Source organism: Mus musculus, chromosome 4, assembly GCF_000001635.26.
Source record: "Mus musculus strain C57BL/6J chromosome 4, GRCm38.p6 C57BL/6J".
Taxonomy (NCBI): Eukaryota; Metazoa; Chordata; class Mammalia; order Rodentia; family Muridae; genus Mus; species Mus musculus.
Genome location: NC_000070.6, coordinates 59800871 through 59824745, shown reverse-complemented (window position 1 = coordinate 59824745; position 23875 = coordinate 59800871). Strand labels below are relative to the sequence as shown.

The following is a 23875-nucleotide window of genomic DNA, read 5'->3' as shown; positions in this document are numbered from 1 at the left end:
GCATGGTATTTTGCCTCATGCACATATGTATGTGTATCATGTGCATGCCAGGTATCAGCATAAACCATAAGAAGACACCAGATGCCCTGAACCTGGAATTACAGAAACTTGTGAGCCACCATGTGGGTGCTGAGAATTGAACCCAGGTTCTCTAGAAGAGCAGCCAGGAGTCTTAACAACTGAGTCATCTCTCTAACCTCCATGCTTAATATTTTCAAAAAAGAAGGCATGCATTGAATTGTACACTGGGCCTTACAAACTACATTGTCAAATGGGGATGCACTGGTGATAATGAACTCGAGTGGGTTAGAACAATATAAAGACCAGGGAGGGGCTCAGTCAGTAAAGTGTCTGCCATGCTAGCATACAGACCTGAGTCTGCTCCTCAGTACCCATGTCAAAGAGCTGGGCTTAGGACCACAAGCTTGTGATCCCAGTGATGCAGTGAGGGAGGGGAGATCCCTGGGTGCACCAGCCAGCCGGCCAGTCTAGTGGAGCTCCTGAGAGCAACATGTGAGACTCTCCTCTAACCTTCATACACGACCATGAGTGGAGGAGGAGAAGGAGGGAGGGAGGAAGGGAGAGAGGCGGGGGGAATATGAGTATCTAAGGGCTAAAACAAAAAAGTAGGGGAGCTCTCATTATTGTCAAAGCAGAAAAGCAACCATTCAAATTCTCATTAAATATAAAATGTAGTTGCTACCTGAAATGGGCCACCAAAGACCTCAGTCAAATTTTAAAGTTCTTTAACTTAAAAAAGAAAGAGAGAGAGAAAGAAGGAAAGAGAGAGAGAAAAAAAAAACAGTCTGTCGCTCCAACACACCGTGTATATATCTACGACATCAGCTAACTGGACAGTTTTCACCTGTCCTTCCTCTGTCTGAATGGCTGTTCTGTGAGGCTGCACCTCCGTATCCCTCAGCACGTGGAAGTCCTGTACAAATCTGTGAGGAACTAACAAGAAGCTGGCCTGCCCTGTACAACTGCTGATGAAAGTCACAGAGTGCACGTGGTCTGCCTGGGCAGATGGTGCAGAAACTCGGCTGCAGTGTTTCCAGCATGGATGCTGACGGCAGCAGCACAGGCCTCTCCTTAGCATACCCCGCCCTCACTCAGCTGCCCCAGGGATGTCTTGGCCTCCCCTTCTGTAATCTACCAGTCACTCTGCAACTCTTCCTGCTATGACTACAGGAAGATCTGTTTGCTGGAATGTCTGGACCTGACCTGACTAAACGAATGGCATTTCTAGAATGTAAGGATCTTCCACATGTGTGCAGTCCCTGCCGAGGTCAGAGCCCCCAGGACTGGACTTCCAGACAGTTGTGAGCCTGGAATCATGTAATTACACCCACTGTAATGCATGTGGGTGCTGGTGACCACTGAGCCATCTCTCCAGCCCAGCTCAACTCAATGTAGCATTTTCAAAATAGCCAAGAGGCAAAAACAACCCATTGTTCCTTAATAAATGGATAATGAAAGATACAGTGGCTAGGTCCAATGGAATACTACTCGGCCTTAACAAGAAGGAAGTCCTGTCTATGTTACAACATGGACGATCCTTGAAGGCATGCTGCTAAGTAAAATAAGCCACAAAGAGACAACTACTGTCTGGTCACATCCTCCAAGATGCTATTTAACGAAACCTCACAAAAACAAGGAAAATAGGGGTCCTCAGGGGACAAGCCAGGGAAGGTGACAGCTGCCACTTAGTAAGTACAGTCTCTCTTTATCAAACAATGTTCTGAAGATCCGAACAACAATGGGGATGTATTGTATGTGTGAAAACTGTTTGGAGATGGGGAGAAGAAAGGCATGGAAGGCCCTAGAAATCACGCTGGAAGTGAAGTAACTGGGTAGGCCTGGGGGTGCAATGCTGTAATCCCAGCTACTGCAGAGGTTGAGGCAGAAGGACTGCCAAGTTCAGGGCCAGCCTGGGCTACACTTTGAGTTCTAAATAACTTAGTCAGAGTTGGTTTTGAAATTTAAAAGGAAAAAAAAAAAAGAAGTAAAAAGAAGGTTGGAGATATAGCTCAAAGGTTATATATACCTAGCAAGGTGAGGTCATGTGCTCAATGCCCTGGATAGTTCTGAAAAGGAATTAATTAGCTAGAATGACTGTTGCAGAACACTTGATCACACTGAGAGGCTGAGATTGTGATTTACTGAAGAAAAAAAAAAAACGTTTTCTACTTATTGTGTGGCTCATCCCTTAGCACACACCTTTAATCCCAAACAATGAAGGTTAGTTAGTTTGTAGAAGGAAGCACTCATTTTTGAAAGTGATGTCTAGTTGAGTGGCGGACAAGGTGACGAATCAGAGAAAGGTTTGACAGAATAAGATCTGCCCAACTCTCATGAGAAAGGGAAGGAAAGGGACATAAGAGAGCAGTGCAGGAACTAGAAAGAGGAGGCAGTGATAGGCTAAAGAGGAAACAAGCCAGACACAGGTGAAGACAGAATGAGCCAGAGAATGAGGAAGAAGCCAGAAGACTAGGGCAAATTGCCAAAGAGAGTTTGAGGTTAAGCTGGGCAATTCGGTCAGAGGCTGAGAGAGAAGCCAGATTGAATCAGTCAGCTAGGAGACGAGTTTGAGCCAGGATAGTTGAGTTGATCATCCATTCAGAGTTCAGAAAGAGCTAGAAAGGGCGAGCTTACTCAGCAGCACGTCCCAGAGGCTGGAAGCATTCTAGGCCTAGATGAGACTATATGGCAGCTAGAAGATTCCAGAATTAGGCCTAGGTTAGCAGGCAGAAGAAGTAAGCCTCAGAGATGTCATCAGGTGAATAAAAGATAAGTTTACAAATGACCATTGACCTCACATATCAAAACTATTATAGAAAATTACATAGGTTACTTTCATTATCCTTTTGGAGGCAAAGGGGGGACACAGGCCTAATACAACCTAGTGTCCATCAACTGAGGAAAGGATAAAGAAACAGGGTATATTTTTAAGATGAGCATCACTCATAAAGGGACAGTGATGCCAGGGCTAGAGATGAGGGGAAAGAGGAAGTACTAGTCAAAAGACAAAAACTGCCTGTTACAAAATGATTAACTCAGAGAGACCTACTATGCCGCATGGTCACTATGGCACATAATCATGTATTTTATATTTGAAATTTGCTGAATACTCAAATGTCCCTGCTCATTACCAAAACAAGAAAAGGTAACTACATATGAAGTGATAGATGTTTTATGGGCTTTTTGTTTGGTTTGGTTTGGCTTGGCTTGGTTTTTCAGGACAGGGCTTCTCTGTTTAGCCCTTGCTGTCCTGGAACTCACTCTGTAGACCAGGCTGGCCTCGAATTCAGAAATCCGGGCTGGAGAGATGGCTCAGCAGTTAATAGCACTGACTGCTCTTCCGAAGGTCCTGAGTTCAAATCCCAGCAACCACATGGTGGCTTACAACCATCTGTAATGAGATCTGACGCCCTCTTCTGGAGTGTCTGAAGACAGCTACAGTGTACTTACATATGACAATAAATAAATAATCTTAAAAAAAAAGAAAGAAAGAAAGAAAGAAAGAAAGAAAGAAAGAAAGAAAGAAATCCGCCTGCCTCTACCTCCCAAGAGCTGAAAGTAAAGGCTTGCGCCACTACTGCTCAGCTCGATGTTTTATGTTTTAAGTAGCTTGATGTGATGGTTTCACAATGCATGAATGTCAAAACATTGTGTTGCCTGTCTTCAATATATACCGTGATTTGGCAGTCAGACTGCAGTAAAGCTTGGGGGACAAACAAGTGGAAATGCTCATATACTCCACATGATGACCCTTTAAAACATCAAGAGTAAGTGACAGATGCTGGACCCAAGGGCACATACACCCTATGATGCTACAGACGTGAAACACCTGTGCAACAAGTCTACACACTCAGGAATCTGTAGCTGCCAGTGGCTGGGAACAAGAGACTCAAGAATGCCTGCACATGGCACAGAGGTCTTCTGGGGACATGAAATTGTTCTGGAATCAGGTACAACCTCAAAATTATACTGAAAACTACTATGGTATACTTTCAAAAAGTTTATTTTTGTGGCCAGGCATTGGGCCATGTGTCCATAGTGCCAAATACCAGAAGAGCTGAAGCAACAGGATCACTTGGGCCTAAAAATTCAAGAAAAGCCTGGGCAACATGCAAAACTCTACCTAAAAACAAGTAAATCATAGACCTGGAGAGACGGCTCTGCGGCTAAGAGCACATCCAGGTCTTTCAGAAGACCTGGGTTCAGCACTGTTGATGTCTCACAACCACGGTAACTCCAGCTCCAGGGCACTCAGTGCCCTCTTCTGGTCTTCATGGGCACATGCATGAACGTGCTCATACCCCAACACAGACACAATCATATACATTTAAATATAAGTAAATCTTTTTTAAAAATGTTGGGCATGATGGTGTAAGCCTTTAATTTCAGTACTCACGGGAATTTGAGGATAACCTGGTCTACATAGTGAGATCCTGTCTCAATACATACATACATACATAGACACACACATACATACACACACACACACACACACACACAGCTGAATTCTATAGCATGAGAATATATAGTTCCTTAAAAATCATGTGCCTTAGAAAGCCTATACTTTTATTTCTGACCTATATGTCTCATCAAATTCTGCCATCAGCATCCCACTAGTCACCCACGCTGCTGGCAGATGCCCTCACTGTGATCCTTTACAATCCATCCAACTTCTAGACCCAGCTATTAAACTCCTCCGCAGCCGCAGACGATTGACCCAAGTTAAGCCAATCAGTGTCCCTCTCACTCTCAGGGCCCACTTGCCGCACATGACCCAAGCCAGGCAGCGTTGGCAGGTCCCAATTCACTCTGGCTGTAAAACGTGTGGGGTGCAAAGGCTGCCACGTTCCCACGTCTGAGATGGTGAGACCCGTCGTCAGTGGCATTCAGAGGTTCCAGCTGTGACTGTCAAGAGGCTCACCCACCCCCTCCCCTTCTGCTTGACTTAACAGGAGCTGTACTCCTATTATTAGCAAATAAAAGGCACACTCAGAGTCCAGTGAGAGGAGCCCCGTGGAACTGCACCACACACACACACACTCACCCCCACCTCCACCACCAACCATCTGCTCCCAGCTCTAGGGGCTTGATCAACAGGACTTAAAAACCACAAACCAGCCCCGCTCCTCCTGTTCCTTAGCACTTGGCTGGCCTCCCAACAGCTTCCTCCAATGGTCTGCCGCATCACCCACTGGCCTCTCCATGGCACTTCACCAATTGACACTTAGTGCCTGCACATTTACATTTTGGGCTCTGGGGGTGGGGGTGGGGGGCTGAGTTTCTTATTTCTGTCCGTTAGGAAATCACCTACTTCATCCTGAGTCAAAAACTCGCTCCTTTGGCAGAGGCACATCCTCTTAGTTACTCCCTGTGCATAAACTTCACGGTAAGGATAGCAGGTGCTGCCAGTACCCGACAGCACACCCACGTGCTGACCACTTTGGCACCCTCTGGTCTAACTACCAACCCAGCACCTGCGTTTCTCAGCCTGGCTGTTTCCCCAGCTCAACCTGCTCTGTCTCCCCTCTAGGCAGTTTGAAAAATACTGTTAATTAATGCCTAAACTCACCACCCAAACAGCCTTCAGCCAGTGGCTAATGATAGCTTCACCCCTTCCCTTGTAGAGGCCGCCAGTATGAGACAAAGGTCCAGCTATGCTCAGAAAGACTGCTCAGTCACACACTCTCCCTGTAGAGTTGAGCAGTACCTGTTTCACTTCTGAAATGTTCTTGATTTTTAGACAGGTTTCACTTTATAGCCCCGGCTGGCCTGGAATTCACTATGTAGACCAGACTGAGACTAACTCAGTCTCCAAGTGTTTCTCTGCACGAACGAACATGCCTCAAGTGCAAACTGTGCACTTGAAGGCCAAAAGAGGGTGTCAGATTCCTGGAACTGAAATTACAGACAGTTGTGAGCCGCCGTGTGGGTGCTCGGAACCAACCCTGGGTCTTCTGCAAGAGCAGCAAACTCCTAACTGCTGAGCCATCTCTGTAGCCGGAGTCCAGGCATTCTAGGAGGAGGTGGTTGCCTTTGCTTTGCATGGAATGTGTCGGAAGAGGAGGGCTCTCTGAGTCACCAGCTAACTCCATCTTTTAATTCTTTAGAAATCTCCATACTATTTGCTTCGTTTCCTTTTTTTTTTTTAAGCTCCACACAATTGTATTACAATTTTAAAAGAAAAACCTCCCGAACAGACAAGCTGTGAGACTCAGCGGAGCTGTTGAGAGGAGGAGGAGAAAGGAGCAGAGAAAAAAAAAAAAGAAAAAAGCCACTCCATTTACTCAGCCTGGAGGTCTGACACACGGTGGGGAGGGTGCCCGAGGGAAACTAAGACGCCCAAGGTATCGCAAAAGCATACTTAGCTTCTGGCCAGCGTCTGAAAGGAGACAGAAAAGAGAAAATTGGGCTTTGTGACCCAGGCCTCATCGAGGAGGGCAGGCCCAGCAGAAACACATGGTGTCTCGTAGGTGTCACCACCTTCCTGTGTCCTGTGGTGGCTTTGCTGACCTCCACTGACTCCACAGACACCCACCACGTGGTCTGCCCTACTCTCCTGCCTTCCATCTGAGTTAGCAGTGACGGATGCTGCTTCTCAACCTCATGTCCCTCCCCTCCTTTCATTTGTGTCCCCCTTTGTGGTACCAGGGAGAAAACCTAGGGCCTACCATGAGCTGCTGGGCCCTGAGCTGCAGCTCCAACATCTCTACCCGCCTCTATTTATGTATTATTGCTTATCTGTGACAAGGTATCATGTAACCCAGGCTGGCCTCAAACTATATATCTGAGGCTGCCTTTAACTTCTAATCTGCCTGACTCTACCTCCAGAGTGCTTGGATTACAGGGGTATGTCACCACACATGGTTTATGGGGTGCTGGGGGCTTGAACCCATGGCTTCCTGCATGTTAGACAAGCGTTCTACACTGAACGACAGCCTCAGCCCCATCTGCTTTATGTAATGAGGCCCAGCTCAGCAGCTGCCCTGTTTCACTGTTACCTTGGTTCTTTGTTCACACCTTTCCCCAAAGTCTTAGAGAACAGAGGCAGCTGGAGCATCATCACAGGCGTAGCTCACAGGTGCTGGGTGTCTGTTTCCACAGTAGCCCTCGCACGCCCCTGCAGCTGACCGAAGGCTTCTGCCTGCCCCTCACGTTCTTGCCCTTCCCCTACCTTCCCCCTCTACTGATGACCTCAACCACACCTAAGAGCCATAGGATAGACCTCTCTAAGTTACACAGTCGGAATGTGTAGCCCTCCTTCCTTTCCTGTTTTAGTAGGAGTTGATATGGCCAATCCTGGGTATAGTCCACTTTTGGAGACACTCTCTTCCTCACCTGAGTCTTTCTCTCCTACAGTATGAATATGATCTGTGTCTCCACAACCTCCAAAGTTCAAGTGCTGAGAACTTGACATCCAGACTGGTAGTACTGCAGGATGGTGACATGTAAGAGCTGAGTGACTGCCGAAGTCTCCTCCCTTTAGAAAGGACAGGCTGTGTTTCCTGGGTCCTCCACAGTAAGCTGATAGAGGTGGGTGTTGTACCCTTAAACCTTGCGTGCGTGCGTGCGTGCGTGTGTGTGTGTGTGTGTGTGTGTGTGTGTGTGTGTGGCATTGATTCCCCCAGAGCTTTGTATATCCATGTATGCAATCTACCACTCGGCTATACTCTTAGCTTAAATCTTTTCTGATAAAACACGTTGTCTCTGGGGAACTTTGCCATAGTAAACAAAGCTGGCAGCAGACACTCCCAACTGCCTCATTTCCATCTACATCTGAACATCCTCAAACTTAAGAGTGAAGAAAATATTTCCGTGGTGGTCTTTCTCTCCATCTCATACTTAGTGCATACACGAATATATGTATGTACTTTTTGTTATTGTGCTTCGAAAAGAAACTTATAAGGAAGTCATGCCGCCGTCCTCAGTACTTGTAACCTCTGGCTTACTCCCCAGCCTCCTGTTACCTGTTTTCTGGCTTTGCTGTTCAGGGTCCTCCTTGACCTCCTTATTGCTAAATCCGGCAAACGCTTCCCAGTCCTTATCTCGTCTGGCCTCTAGCAGGTCCCACCCACCCTCCTGAGAACCCTTGAGCTCTAAGCCCTTGCTCAGCTCCCTGCGTTAGTGTGCTCTGAGGCCAGGTGCTTGCTTTGAATCTCAGCTCCACTAATATGGCTTTGATGCATCCTCGCCTGTAAAAGGGGTCATAGAGAGACTTCCAGTCCAGGGTTAATGTGAGATCAAGGATGGTAAGGTAGCTTTTCTTATTCCTTGATATGTTCCTCCACGTTTTCTTTCTCCATTTTTGTATATTCATCTGTCGTGGTCCAATTAGAAAACAAAAAAACACAGAAGGTACTTCAATCTCAGGGACTTGAAGTACAGGGAATTAGTTGCCTAGGTGATGAGAAACCTGAGGAGCCAAGAGGGGCATGATGATGTCACCAAGAGCAGCAGTAACAGAAGCTCCCATCGTCCTCAGGACTGGAGGGTCAGTGAAGAAGTTGACCTTAACCTTAGTAGAATCCAGTCACTTCTGTGGACTCTAGCTGAGCAACAGGGCTGTTCCTCTCAGGATAGGAAGCAGCCTGACCAGCTTCTCGGAAAGGGGGGGGGGGGGGCGGGGGAGCGACCTGACCTCTGGCTTAATCCTGTATTCTGGCCTTTCACCAAGGTCTTCTAATACCAAAATACAGTCCTTAGTGGGCAGGTGACATGGGGGAACCCCTAGTCTTTCCCAAGATTTATTAGATACTGATGGAAATATCTTTCTATTGGATTGGATTCTATTGCCTACTTAAGAATGAAGTCAGAGCCAGGCATGGTGGCGTAGGCCTTTAACCCCAACATTTGGGAGGCAGAGGCATGGGAGATCTCTGTGAGTTCAATACCAGTATAATCTACAAAGCAAGTCCCAGGACAAATAAAGCTACATAGTGAGACCCAACTCAAAATAAAATAAAAGTCAGAGGTAAGTAAACTAGAAGAGAAAGAGAAGGCAAGACCGTTTGAATTCTGGAGCCAGCTTGTTTAGCACCTAGCATGACTTCCTGGTCCTGGGAGCCAGTTTCCTTCTGTTGATACTGCTTTACATAAGAAAAAAAAAATCAGCTTAAAATAGGAAGTGAATCTGGGCTGTGTTGGCACACGCCTTTAATCCCAGCACTAGAGAGGCAGAGACAGAAAGATCTCTGAAGCCAGCCTAGTCTACAGAGTGAGCTCCAAGGCAGCCAGGGCTAATAGGTGTGTGTGTGTGTGTGTGTGTGTAGTAAAAATCTTGGGAGTGTCCAAAGCTAGTGTGTGAGTCCCATTATTCAGGTATTTGTGCTTGGCTACAAGTGGGCTTAGGTAGCAGGCACTATGTGCTCATCTGGTCCTTGAGGCTTAAGGAGGCTTTTGGGAGTCAAGTGGGGGTGTGAAGACAGCTCCACTTCCTAAGTGGCTTGGGCAAAGCTCCAAAGGTGGGAGGTGGGGAGAACTGTCAGTGCTAGCAGTAAATGACTAAGAGTCTGAAGCACGCACACGGATTTTGAGCATCTTAAGGTGGAGGATGGTCAGAGAGGACATGGGTGGGAAGGGCCTGAGGCCCTCTCAGTGCACTGATATGCGTGTTAGCTGTTCTCTCTTTCCTTCTTGTTTCCTGGGGAGGAAGGATTGGCAAGGATTCAGCTGACTCTAGTTGGTGAAGTAGGGACTGGCATCCTCGTCCAAGGGACTGAGAATGATCTGTCCATCCCGGAGGAGGAGGACTCAGCTAAGTAGCAAGGGTGCTGGTGATGTGCTTAGAAGACTAAAATGGGGCGGTAATGAGTTATCTCAGGGCAGAGTTTGTCCAAAGCTCGCCACTGAAAGGAAACCTGCTCAGATGAACACTGCCCTGGGAAACTTCATTCAAATGAGCAATCACAGCCGATCTGAACAGGATGAGTTCCGGATGAATGAAGGGCACTGCAGGATGGAGAAGCTGAGCTTAGAACTTAGGCAACGTGTCTCAGGGAGTTGTAGGCTAGCTTGGGCTACACAGCAAGTAGCAAACCAGCTAGGGATGCACAGCAAGAAAAAAAGAAATCAGAGCTTAGACACAGAGGGTGTTTGTTGGCAGTAAAGGGAAGACAGGACACCAAAGTGGCCTGGGAATTGAGAGCTGCAGGGAAGTCAGATGTTCCATGATAGACAAGAGCTTCTCAAAGCAAAATGAGTACAGAGACATCAGCTTGGCCAAGGAACACTGGCGATCTATGAGCACTGAAGCTTGCTAACCACAGCCTCTGAGTCCTTCATTTGACCACCAGAGCAGCCAATGAAACCCAGTGTCATTTGTGCGTGCGTGCGTGTGTGCGTGTGTTCTCCTGTGTGTACAGAGGGCAGAGTCAGGAGCCAGGGCTATTCAGGAGAACGCCTCAGCAGTTCGGTTTGAGGACTGACAGAGCCCAGAAAGCATGTGACCTATCTGTAGAGGTCACTGCAGCCCTTATCACACTCTTATCTCTTAAGCAGTGTGCCAGGCTCTGGGCTGGATGCTTCGGGTACAAGTGAAGGTAAACAGAGGTTTGCTTGTTGAGTGTTCCCTGTCCAGTGAGGAGACACCAACAGATAGTTACAGTGGATGTGACTGGTACTTTGTGGCCTGGACAAAGTTAATGGTAAGATGCCTCCATTTCTCCAACTAAATTTTGGTCCTGTTATAAAGATGTTCTTACATTTAACTTTATCATTTTCAGTGTGTGAGGATGCTCACGTGTATATTCCATGGTACATGTGTGGAGGTCAGAGGACAACGTTCAGGAGCAGTTTCTCTCCTTCCACTGTGTTAAGGTCTCTACTGTTTCTGCCACTCTGTACTCCTGACTAGCTGACCCTCCAGGTTCCAGGTGAGTCTCCTGTCTTCTCTGCCCCCTAGCTTGCTGTAGGGATGCGGGGATTAATTACACAGACATCTCACCCCAGTGGTCTCACTTTAAATGGGGCACTCAGCATTCTCTAAGGTGCAGTAGCCCACTGTAGGTTGAACGTCCCTAACCTGAAACTATGAAAGTCTAAAAAGTGATGGGAAATGACCCCAAATCTGAAAAGTTAGCCATTATGATTTGTAAGATTTTAGAACAAAGCAAGGCACAGTGGCACACACCTCTGATCCCAGTATCACTAAAAACCTGACTCAGATGTGGAATCAAAAGACTTTCATACCAGTACTTGGGAGACAGAAGCAAGTAGATCTCGCTAAGTTTGAGGCCAGCCTCATCTACATAGCCTGTCTACCCACGACAGCCAGGGTTACATAGCAAAAACCTGTCACCCAAAAAAGAAATAAAAAAGAAGGAAGGGAGGGAGGGAGGGAGGGAGGGAGGGAGGGAGGGAAGAAGAAACGTTAAAAAAAAATTCCTGTTCTCACTAACTCTCTGTTCACTGCAACACCATTCTCTACAGCCAAAATACTGTATCAATCTAAGTCTGCTTTGCTGTGACAGACTTTTTTATTATGTGTATGTACCCCATCTTGATTGTTCTGAGTTTGCCTAGTACATTACTGAACTGGCATTATCTCAAAACTAGTGATCTAATTGTAACCCAGGGGACAGACGGTCCTCACTGGACAGCCATTCTAGCTAAGTCCAGGACCATAAGGTAAATAATAAGAAAATAAGAGATGAAATAATAATTTTAAAAATGTTAAGAGACCTGAGAGATAGCTCAGTGGTTAAAAGTACTGGCTGCTCTTCCAGAGAACCCAGGGTTCAGTTTCCAGCGCCCACATGGCAGCTCACAACCATCTGTAAATCCAGGCCTAGGGGTGACAACACCCTCTGCTGACTTCCTTGGGTACCAGGCACACACGTAAAACAGAAATACAAACAGGCAAAATATGCATACATATAAAATAAAATTTAATTATTAAACAAGGAGAGGCCAGGGGTAATGGCACAGGCCTTTAGTCCCTGCACTTGAGGGGCAGAGGCAGGTGGATCTCTGTGAGTTGGAGGCCAGGCTAGTTTACATAGTAAGTTATAAGACAACCAGACCTGACTAGTATGACCCTGTCTGTTTTTGTTTTTGTTTTTTTACTTCTTTTCTCTTTCTTTTGGTTTTTCAAGTCAAGGTTTCTCTGTGTAGCCCTGGCTATCCTGGGATTAAAGGTGTGTGTCACCACCATCTGACAAAAACAAAACTAAATTTAAAAAGGTGAAGTATGGGCTGGAGATGACTCAGTGGTTAAGAGCACTGACTGCTCTTCCAGAGGTCCTGAGTTCAATTCCCAGCAACCACATGGTGGCTCACAACCATCTGTAATGGGATCTGATGTCCTCTTCTGGTGTGTCTGAAGACAGCTACAGTGTACTTATATAAATAAAATAACTAAATCTTTATAAAAAAAAAAAGTGGAGTGTTACTGAAGAAGACCAAGGATGACCACACAGAGACACAATTAGACAGACAGACACACACACACACATATACACATCAAATGACAAAGTAGTGGAATATCTCCAGTGAATATTCATTGCTTCCTTCTTGCCCAATACACTCTTCTCTCTGGTAACAGAAACATTCTTCTTTAATGTTTCCTCTTCTCTCTCTCTCTCTCTCTCTCTCTCTCTCTCTCTCTCTCTCTGTGTGTGTGTGTGTGTGTGTGTGTGTGTCACTGGGAAGTCACGCACAGGGTCTCATGCACAACGGTAAGGTCTCCACTGAGCTATTCTCCCATCCCAGTTGACTTTGGAAGTCATCTTCTGCCTGCCTGATCATGGAGGTGCTTCTAAAATATTAGTAATATCCAATGTCTTAACATGTAGGGTTAGGAGCATGAACGTTGATCTATCCCTCCACTGACAAAAGTAATGTCTAACTCTTCACATTCCACAGGCACATTTCTAGATATACTTAATTTGTATCTAGAAATTTCACTTTGTAAAGTCCCTCAAGCCAAAGGTAGCTGGATTCTAGCTAGCTCTGCCTGATCAGTCACAAGCATGGGTGTGGGTATCCGACCCAATTCCAGCCAAGACAGAGCTTTGCCGAAACTATCAGAAAGAGGGACCCTTGTTGCAAGTGTCAGATTCCCAACATCATCAGCACCTATCCTAGCCATGCCTAAAGCCAAAAGTATCTGGGTCCCTTCAATAGCAAAGCTTGTACACTTTCCTAAGGCCAGCTTGCTTTTTTGTTTTGTTTTATGCTCTTTTAAAAGAATCTTAACTAGGGGCTAACAAAATGGCTCAGCAGGTAAAAAGCACTTGGCACTGATTCTGCCAGCCGATAGCCAGAATTCGATCCTCAGGAGCCCACTTAAGAAAGCCTGGTGTCTCTCACCTGGTGTCATCACAGCACCTCCAGATAGGGGGTGGAGGTGAGGGTGGAGACAGGAGAATGGCCCAGAAGCTCACAGCCCAGCCAGCCTGGATTAAGTAGCACCACAGAAACAAGAAACCCTGCCTCAAAGAGGCAAGGGAGAAGGGACTCAAAAAGTCGTTCTTTGATCTCATGCACACAAGTGCGTCCACATACATCAGTGGAAAAAAGATTAACAATCATAGCTAGGCGTGGGGATCCACACCTTTAATCCCTAACACTAGGAGGCAGAGGCAGGGAGTTCAAGACCAGCCCAGCAGATCTACATAGCAAGAACCTGTCTCAAAATAAAAAAATAAGCCGGGCGTGGTGGTGCACACCTTTAATCCCAGCACTCCGGAGGCAGAGGCAGGCGGATTTCTGAGTTCAAGGCCAGCCTGGTCTACAGAGTGAGCTCCAGGACAGCCAGGGCTATACAGAGAAACCCTGTCTCGAAAAAAACCAAAAATAAATAAATAAATAAATAAAAGAATGATGAACATACATGTCTGTGTGTGCAGTGTGGGGGCCAGAGGTTAACAGCGGATGTCCTCAGTCACGGTCCCCACCACTATGGTTTCCAGCTTCCAGATCACAGAGATCCACCAGTCTCGGCCTCCAGAGTATTGGAATTACAGGTGTGCACCAGTACATCCAGCAAGCTCCAACTTGTTTTTTGAGACAGTCTCTTGCTGAACCTGGAGTTCACCAGTTCAGCTAGACTGGCTGTGTGTCAGAAAGATCATCCTGTCCTGTTCCCAGAGTCACTGATGTGTGCAACTGTCCTTTATATGGATGCAGGAGACCCGAGTTCAAGTCCCCATGCTTGCACTGCAGGCACTTTCTGAGCAGAGCCATCTGCTCATCCCCAAACCCCATTCATTCCCTTGCTGGCCTTGAACTCTCCACCAAGGATGATCTTAAACTCCTGCTCCTGCCTCCCCTCCCAGTGTAGCACAGTGTGGGTGCCACAGTTGTATACTGCCATCATGCCCTGCTCATCTCTGGTGGGGTCTGAACTCCAGCCTAGGACAAGCTAGGCAAGCTCTCAGCCATCCAAGTGGCCCCACGCTGCCCCTTGGAGGCACGCTTCATTCTTTCTGTTCATCCAGAAAAGAGTTGTTCTAGGAACCAAGATTATTTACTAAAGCTTCAAAATCCCCATTCTCAGAATCTTCAAGGTTCTGCAGCAGGTATTGTAGAAGGAAGGTAGCAGGGCAGGAAGGGGACTTCGGGACCACTGGCTGATGGGAACCGGACTTGGGTAGGCCTTTATGAGAATTTGAGACTTGAATAGGCTTAAGGAAATGAGGGAAGTGGCAAGTGGATGAATGTCAGGTGGAGGGCACAATGGAGAGAGGCCTGAAGAAGGCAAGCTGAGTCAGGAATCGCCTGATTCTGTGGGCCTGGAAGGACCCTGGGGAGCACTGGCCTTCACTCTGCCTGCCATGAGGACAGTACAAGGTCTTGAGCAGGAAGAAGTCAAGACTGCACTCGCAGACGGCTGAGAACTGGCTCTGTGATCCACTATATTAGCACGTTTTATTTAAATATGGAATTATTATTATTATTATTATTACTACTTGGGGTTTTGGTGGTGGTGGTTTGTTTTAAGACAGGGTCTCCTGGCTATTCAGTCTTGAATTCACTGTATAGCACTGGGTTTAAAAGTTAAAGGTTTAGGAGGCTAGAAGAGATGGCTCAGCAGTTAAAAGCACTGGCTGCTCTTCTACAGGACCTGGGTTCAGTCCCCAGCACCCACATGGGCAGCTCACAACTGTTTGCAACTCCAGTTCCAGGGAATCTGACATCTTCACACAGACATACATGCAGGAAAAACGCCAATGCACATACAGTATGTAATTTTTTAGAAAGTTAAAGGTTTAAAGAAAAGCTATCAAAGATGACAGGGTAAGATCTGGATTTCCCAAACTCAATGATTGAAATGTAAAAGAAAGCAACACCTCGGTGGCAGGAAGGTCAGGAAGTAGGTGGTGAAGAAGGTGGAGGTGTGTGGAGAAGTCCTAACTGAGGACTGGAGGCTGAGAGGAGTCAAGTATTCAGTTTCAGAATGAACACGCAGGCAGGAGGCTGAATCACAGAGACACTGCTCAGAAGACATGGACAAAGGTAAAACAGCCCAGAAATAGGTCAAGTGGTTTTATTTACATTTTAACTGGAGGGGGAAAATGAAGGGATACATAGCCTGGTGGGTTTGGGTAGCATCAGAAGGACACACCCATCCAGCCCTCAGTAGACAAGAATTCTTCCCACTGCACTGCGATTTGGACAGTGTGAGAAGGAGGTGGATGGAGCACCCACCACACTTTCCTACACCCAGAACAAAAAAGGCCATTCGGAAGTGTCAGCTACACTGCTAGCTAGCAACGCCATCTGAAGCCAGAGAAAGCAACTCCCTTCTGGGCAATAACCTGACACTGTCTCCAGCCTGCCAACGCCTTCATGCCCCTCACCCCCCCAGAGCCAACCCTAAATCCTTGTCTGGGATGAAACCCCAATGTCTAAAGAGGCAGGGAAAAAGGCCTCTTCTCACAAGACTGAACACAGCACCTGATGCTACCTCCTGCCCTCCACGGGCACTTATGATACCTAAACAAGGTGAGGGTGGGCAAGGGAGCTCCCCCCAAACTGTCCTCATTTCTGCAGCTGGCTGGCATCTCTTTCCTAATATTTGGGAGGGGTTGGAGAGATGGCTCAGCAGTTTAAGAACTTCCTACTCGTCCAGAGGAACTGAGTTCAGCCTCCTTCTCAGGAGGCCCACGGAGCTTGTAACTCCAACTCCAGGCAAACCAACACCCCCTTCTGGCCTCTGAAGGACCTGCACACACCCTGTATCCATTCACACAGAAGCACACACCCAGACACATACACGTACAAAATAAGTCTTGTTTTAAAAATTGTATGAGGATACATGTAATAAGAGAATGCTACTCGCAATCGGAGAGAAACTAGAAGTCTTAGCCTCTGAGGAAAAGTGGCTGACTGTAAATTGGGCCCTGGAGGCTTGGGTCATTTAGATGCTCTCCACAGTTGTTAGGATATGTATTAAATTAATGTTAAATAATTAATAATAGTGCCTTCAAGACTCTCAAAGAATAGATCCTGTGAAGGAGACCATACATAATCAGGCAAGGGCCTTACTGCCAGCCAACCAGATCTTAGTGGGACAGAGCATTTACCTTCTACTAACTAGTAAACTGGCCACACTTCTGAATTAACTATCCAAGACTGGACCACAAGGAAATATTCAAATATTCAAAACAGCTTTATGTGAAGCAAGGGATATAGCCCAGTGGTAGAGCACGTGCCACGGGTTCAATTCATAACACACACACACACACACACACACATATGCACACACATGCACGCACACGCACGCACGCACGCACGCGCACGGTAGACTAGAAGCCAGGCTCCAAGATGGCCTCAGTGATCTCCATTTCCTGGTATTCTCTAGGATTCATACCCTCTTCCCACACTGTGTCAGTGTCCCTCTATAAGCAACAGAATCCAGCAGAGGTATGTCACTTTGAGGATCAATATTTATAGGGATGGCTGGAGCATGGGGCTGTCTTGGATCATCTTTTCTACTGTGGCCTGTGAAGAACCATGGGAGTGAGCCTAGAAGTGACGTTAGAGTACTCCCAACCCAGCCTTCAGATGATGGCAGCATCCTGTAGGTCTTACTCAGAACCTCCCAGCTTCCTGACTCACAGACAGCATTTTCGGGTGCTAAATTCTGAAGTGATTTCTTACACAGCAGTAAGGAAATAATTCAATTTCCTTCAGAGAACTGAGAATTAACCTTAGTTCCCATTCTACATCCATTCAAAATCAATGTCTCTGCTAATAATAAGAAAAAAATTATCATTCAGGCATTCAATGATCACTCTTTGAATGTCAAACATAAGGGAGGGTTTGCAAGCTGCCTATGTTTTCACATAATCTTAAAATCTATAAAAAGCAATGACCACAGAGGTACCAGTGTGAACGCAAGAACATATTTTGAGCTGTTCAATGTATCCATTTCATTAGTTTAGGCTTTATAAATCCCTATCACTTCCCGGTCATTCTGAGAGCTTAGGCCCAGCAAGTCACACTCTCCCATAGGAAATGTTACCTCCCACATGCCTTTCCCATCTAAGAGAAGAAGTAAAGTTAAGTCTCCCAATTCCACTCATTCCATTAATACTACGGAAAGGAAGAATTCATTTACTATTTTAATAGGAGGAAGAGACCCTGATCTCAAGTGCTAAGAACAATTGGAATGTCTGCAACTCGTGACTAAGTGGCAGCAGGAGCGCAGATACAATCGCTGCTCAAAATCCTGGTCACAGCTGAAATGGAGATGGGGGCGGGGAGGGGGGAGATGCAGTCTCTTCCTCCTCCCCACGGGACTTTGCTGTCTCTCAAAGCAGCAGGAGAGTATAGCAAAACGACCAAGAGCCTCCCTCTGCACAAAGAAGGTCAAAGGGCGAGCTTGCTTTCCGTCAACCACAAAACCAGCCACTGCCAAACCTAATCAATGTGGTTCGCTATAAGAGGTGAATGAAGCCCTAGACAGAAAACCAGAGACTCTCCTCTAGCCGCCGCTGAGGTCGGAGTCAGGTGACTCCTGGGGCAAACAGCAAACCTAAACAAAGATCACTCCCCACATGACCGACTGGGGAGAAGATGAGCAAGGCTGCTCAGACCCACCCCGGAAAACCATTAGCCATTAACTCTTGCTTTTTTTTTTTGCAGTCCGGGGAAACTGGAGGCGCCAACAAGTTATTCCTATTCTGCAGCTCCTCTTCAAGGAATGCACCTAGAGGGGTGAGGGACCTCATTCTCGGGACACAGAGGCGAAGTACCGCAGCACACGCCCCGGGTCCCCACATGCTTGCTGCAACCCGAACCCCTCCCCACCAGCTGTCACCCGCGCTCGGGGCCACTCTCAGCCAGGGAAAACACATGCCCTCTGGCCGCTTAGCCTGCAGCTGCGACCCCGCGGGGGCAGTGAGAGGACAGGCTTTGGCCAAGGGCTGTTGGGGCCAAAGCACGCCTAACCTCCGGGAAAGGGGCGCCAGGATGAGCGCGGCCCAGTGTCAGGGGTGGTCCTGGATCCATCCTCCTCCCGCTCCGCCCCAGGAGTCCCCAGCCCCAAGCGCCCCACCTTGTCACCGAAGCTGCGGGCCATCAGTAGGTCCGGGCTGGGCGTGCTGTCGCCTCCCACGGCCTCCTCGCTGCTGGAGCCGGCTAGCGGGTGCGGCATGTCGCGCAAGGACTGGGGCCCCGTGGACGGCAGGGCCTTGGGGGGCCCGCCCGCCATGGCGCGCAGCGCTCGGGACCCGGGCCGCCGCTTACTCCCGCAGCTCTCCGCCCCACTCGGCCCGAGGCCCTGCACTAGCTGGTGGTGGCAGCCTCCGCCCGATGCTTCTCCTGCCCGCGAGGCTGAGCTTTCCCGAGCGTTACACCACAGCTCCGTGGGCTAAGCCGCGCCAAACCCCAGCACCTCCGACCCTGCGCCCTGCTAGCAGCGCCACGCCGCCCACGGCTCTCAGCCCCGCCCCCGCGGAGCCTCTGCCCGCCGGGAGGGAGGGCGGGACGCAGGGTGGGGCGGAGCTTGAAGGAGGAGGCGGCCCGCCCCGCCCACCTCCCGGCAGGAAGTGCGCCCACTGGCAGCTTCGCTGGGGGCTCAGAAAGCATCAGTGTGAGTTAGGATCTTCCAGCCACACTGCACACGCAGAAAGAAATAAAAATGTGGAGCGTGTCTTAGTATCGTAAAGGGTTACGTGGCTCAGAGGAACTAGAGAACATCCAGTAGAAAAACTAGAAGGACATTTAAAGAGGCAGTGTGGTATGTCTTCAACTCCACACTGAAGTCCCCATACCGACTGGCTTCTGCAGCTAAGCGGGGTTTATGTAAGGCGAAACCTCAGAAGCATGAGCATCCGTAAATAGCGTGTGCTACAAATGATTTACGGTCCTGACGTGCACACTTAGCCAACCAGGTCTGCAAGAACCGTGAGGTCCTAGTTGTTTTTCACGCATTGATGGTTCCTATACTGGCCTCGGGCCGAACTGAATTCTCCAGAGCTTTTATTCGCTGCCATGGTGGAGATAGACTGGGCTTTACTTCCAGCTCTTTAAAGTATATCATTGTCCCCTTTTCCACTTACCTGTCACTGGCGCTTCAGTCTCGAAGGTCAAGTTAGAGGGTCATCTGCCCATCTAGCAAACACGTAAATACTGTGTGGGGCTCACTGTGAAGAAAGACATTTTTTCCAGTCCTTGAACTTCTTAGGTTTGTCCAGTTTTCCTGTTAAAAAATGGTGACAGGTTTTAACATTGGGATTCACAAAGGTCTCTCTCTATCTGTCACACTTTCTCTAAAAACAAAACATGTAGAATGCAGAATTGAAACCAACCCAAAATAACTACCAGAGTCTCATTTAACTTCAGTGGCCCCCTTCTGACGTAGTCCAAAGAGTTGAGCCCTTAGTACAGTATCCATTGTCTTTTATCTCCTCCAGAGCAGTCTGCCTTGGTTGGGAAAATAATATTGAAAGGGCACTAAACAGCAATTTTAAATGCTGTATCTGCCTCATGGGAGTGCTAGGGTCTGATCTCCTGAGTTGGGCAAAATTGTCACTTCATTTATATCTAGGAGCTGCCTAAAACTATTGCATACCCTATTATCTTCATTAAAGTAAACAATACAAATATAACTAGAAACGACTGATCTATAGATATCTGGCAGATCTTCTTCTTGAATATTGTTATTTATTTAAACAATTAGGCCACCTCAACATAATGGTGCTCTTAAGATTTCACAGAAGTAGGGCTGAAGAGATGGCTCAGTGGTTAAGAGTATTGACTACTCTTATAGAGGTTCTGAGTTCAATTCCCAGCAACCACATGGTGGCTCACAACCATCTGTGATGGGATCTGATGCCCTCTTCTGATGTGTCTGAAGACAGCGACAGTGTACAGTGTACTCATATAAATAAAATTTTTAAAACAACACTGCTTTTATACAGAACCTAGATTTGACAATGAGGTGAAGTGAAAGAACCAACTCCTCAAACGTTGTCCCTCTAACCCCTCACATGTGCACACAATAAAATAAAACTGTCTCCCAGCCTGCCAGGTAGGGAGAGGGACGCAGAGGGCCATCCATGAGACACTGTGGGACTCCCAGGCTTGAGGCCTTTGCTCAGTGTTAGGAGCTCCTCAAATGTTAACTCCCTTCCTTTGCCCTCAGGTTTTTCTCTCCTATTCTTATGAAACGACAACCACAGAATATCCTTAATTATATGATGCATTCCAAACTCCATGTCCTTAGTTTGAGTCAGAATGAAACTGTTTCATGTCTCCCCACAGAGGATGGGGAGGAAGAGGAGGAGAGAGGAGAAAGAAAGAAAGAAAGAAAGAAAGAAAGAAAGAAAGAAAGAAAGAAAGAAAGAAAGAAAGCAAGCGACAGAGAGAGAGAAGGAATGACGGAAGGAAGGAAGGAAGGAAGGAAGGAAGGAAGGAAGGAAGGAAGGAAGGAAGGAAGGAAGGACCAGGTTCCTAAAGGGAAAGTTTCTTTATTTACTTTCCTGGTCTGTCAGAGGCATCTGACCACAATGATCCAAGAAGAGGTAGTCATCAAAACTAAAGAAAGTGAACTATGGGAAATAATCTTGGTGGAAAGTTCCAGCGTTCATTTTCAGCTGAGGCCTGCCTGTCCGTCCACCATTTCCTGATTCATTTCAGTGCTCCTTACAGTGAAGAACAGTTTCTGAAATAACCCAAGTCCCCGAGCATGTGACTCTGTGTCTAGTGCAAGGTGGTAGAAAAGAGGAAGCCCGGCAAGATTCTCAGAGCAAAAGGCTGTGATGTGGCTTAGGATGTATGGAGGGAAATTTGAATTTCTGAGGCTGAGTTCTGTGAAAGACACGGGAGTTTGTGGGATATCCCAGTGTCATGACAATCCCCAAACATCCTGGGAACTGCACAAAGTAATTCCACAAAGTAAACTTGTAGTGTTAGAATGTTGCAGATCATCTTTATCTATCTTTAGTTCCCTTAGTCATTTATTGCTAAGGGTGGGGCACATGCCTTTAGTACCAGCAGAGGCAGGTGGATCTCTGAGTTCAAGGCCAGCCTGGTCTACAAAGAGAGTTCCAGAGCAGCCAGGGCTACACAGAGAAACCCTGTTTCTCTCTTTAAAAAAACAAAAAGTCACAAATTACTAATCTCTGTGTCTGACCTAACTTCCTTTTCACTATCAAATGAAATCTTTATGATGTGTTAACTCACCAAGCCACTAGCTTCACCGACCCAAAAGTTGAAAAAAAAAAAAAAAAACCGGTCATCAGAGAACATCTGGGGCCTGTAGCAGAGATGTCCCCAACTGTTCTATAGCCTGCCTCGCTGATATCACCACCAACTCTGCTATAGCCTGCCTCACTGATATCACCACCAACTCTGCTATAGCCTGCCTCACTGATATCACCACCAGCTTGGCCTACATAAGTGAATTCCAGGACAGCCAGGGCTACATAGTGAGTCCCTGTCTCGATTTAAAACATATATGATTAACTCCCACAGTAGAGCATGTCTTTCAGAGTACCCCCAACCCATTTTGTTCCTCAGGACATGGCCGGACATACTCGCCCCAGAATAAACTATCCACCTTTGAAGCAAGACCCAGTCGCATGGGCCCTTTCCCATCCACACGGAGTGGCAGGCACTAAGCCTGGGACCTATCAGGAGATAGGGCCCCAGGCCCCACAATTTAGTATTTTGCCAAAGAAGAACCATGTCACCCTTACTGGCAACTCTGCCAGGACTGCATGAGAGTGCTCAGTACCGACAAGGCATTGTCCCATCTTCTCCCTTGGTACAGCAGGTGCTTAGGCACACTGCTTGGTGTTTGTATTAGCTGCTTATCCTCCGCTGGCGTTTAATACAATCATAGCTTTATTCTATATGGCATCCCAAACCCTGCCTCAAAATAACGCCACCACTTCTAAAGTGGATGACTGGTGAGGACAAAGGAGGTTTTCAGAGGACATTCAGAGTGACATGTAACAAACCACAGAAGGCTGACTCAAACAAGGGGGGGGTAACCCAGCTGAGAAGGCAAAACCCCAACAGAGAGAATTTTGTGTGGGCAGTTTAATTCAGCTGGTGACATCCCCAGAAAGAAGCAAATCTGCTTGAAGCCAGAATCGGAAGAGTTTTGCAGACAAGAAATTGGATCGCGTTTCAGAGGCAGCAGATGAGTTTTGGGGTGAATGACAGGATCATTTTACCTGTCCATATCTAAACACTGTGGTGGGGTGGGTCAAAGTGCTTGCTGTATATGCATGAAGACCTGAGTTCAGATCCAACTATCCCAGATGTAGGAGCTGGGGAGACAGCTCAGTAGTTAAGAGTACTTGCTGCTCTTGCAGAGGACCCTGTTTGATTTGCACGCCCATGTGGCAGCTCAAAACTACCTGTAACTCCAGTTCCAAGGGATCTGATGTTTTTCTCTAGTCTCAATTGGTGTCAGGCACTCACACACATACAAATATAAATAAATCCTTTAAAAAAAAGTCAGATGCAACAGCAGAGCAGGGGAAACAAGGAAATCCTAGAGGCTGACTGGCCAGCCAGGCTAACCAAATCCCTGAGCTCCAGGTTAAAGTTGAAACTCTGTTAAAGGAGGAGGAGGAGGAAGGGGAGGAGGAGGGGGAGGGGGCAGGAGGTGGAGAAGAAGAAGAAGAAGAAGAAGAAGAAGAAGAAGAAGAAGAAGAAGAAGAAGAAGAAGAAGAAGAAGAAGAAGAAGAATCTGATGATAATGATGATGCAGTAATTGCTTGTAGGTAACACCCAACATCCACCTCCTGCTTCCATACATGCTCACACACACAGAAGCACAGAGTAGGGTGGGGGGGGGGAGGCTAGAAGTCCACCTTCGTTTGGGTCTATGTGTGCAGGTTTACATGTATCCGTGTGCATAAACATGGAAACCAGAAGAGGATGTCAGGTGTCTTCCTCCTTACTCTCGTGAGCCAGGTCTCTCAGGGAACTAGAAGCCCAACATGTCAGTCAGCCAGGCTAGCTGGGCAGCATGCTCTTAGGGTCCACCTGTGCTGCCCACCTCCAGCACTGAGGTTACAGGCACTCAGCCCACCTTTAATATGGGTGCTGAACTCAGGTCTTCCAGCAAGCACTCTTCCCCACCAGCCCCTCCCACTCCCCGCATTTTTTGAGACAGGATCTCATGTGTTCCAGGATGGACTCAAACTTCTATTTAGCCAAGAACTTCTGATCCTCATGCCTCAGTCTCCCAAGTGCTGGATTACTTGAACCACACGCGGTTTAAGAGGAGCTGGAGATGGGACAGAGGCTTCCCACATGCTAGGCAAAGCTCTCTGCCAACTGAGCTGCATCTCAGACCCACCCTCAAACTATCACAGCTTGTTTTGGTGGTGGTTTGTTTGGTTTGAACATTTAGCAGGTTTAAATTTTAGAAGAAGTCAGGTGGTGGTGG

At 47.3% G+C, this 23875-nt stretch overlaps 1 protein-coding gene across 2 annotated transcripts in view; it reads right to left on the bottom strand.

Moving 5' to 3' along the window:
- Snx30 (sorting nexin family member 30) overlaps positions 1-19615 on the bottom strand; it is a 99610-nt gene extending 79995 nt beyond the window's left edge. Inside the window, exon 1 of one of the 2 annotated variants that reach the window (XM_006537724.2) lies at positions 19527-19615. Coding sequence is in view for 1 of the 2 variants with exons in the window: in NM_172468.2 (NP_766056.1) it covers positions 18521-18676 (156 nt within the window). In the remaining variant the exon portion in view is untranslated. Of the gene's footprint in view, positions 1-18520; positions 19097-19526 lie in introns of those variants that run through there. The other variant, NM_172468.2, reaches the window with a different exon arrangement.
- Between the last annotated feature and the right edge of the window lie 4260 nt (positions 19616-23875).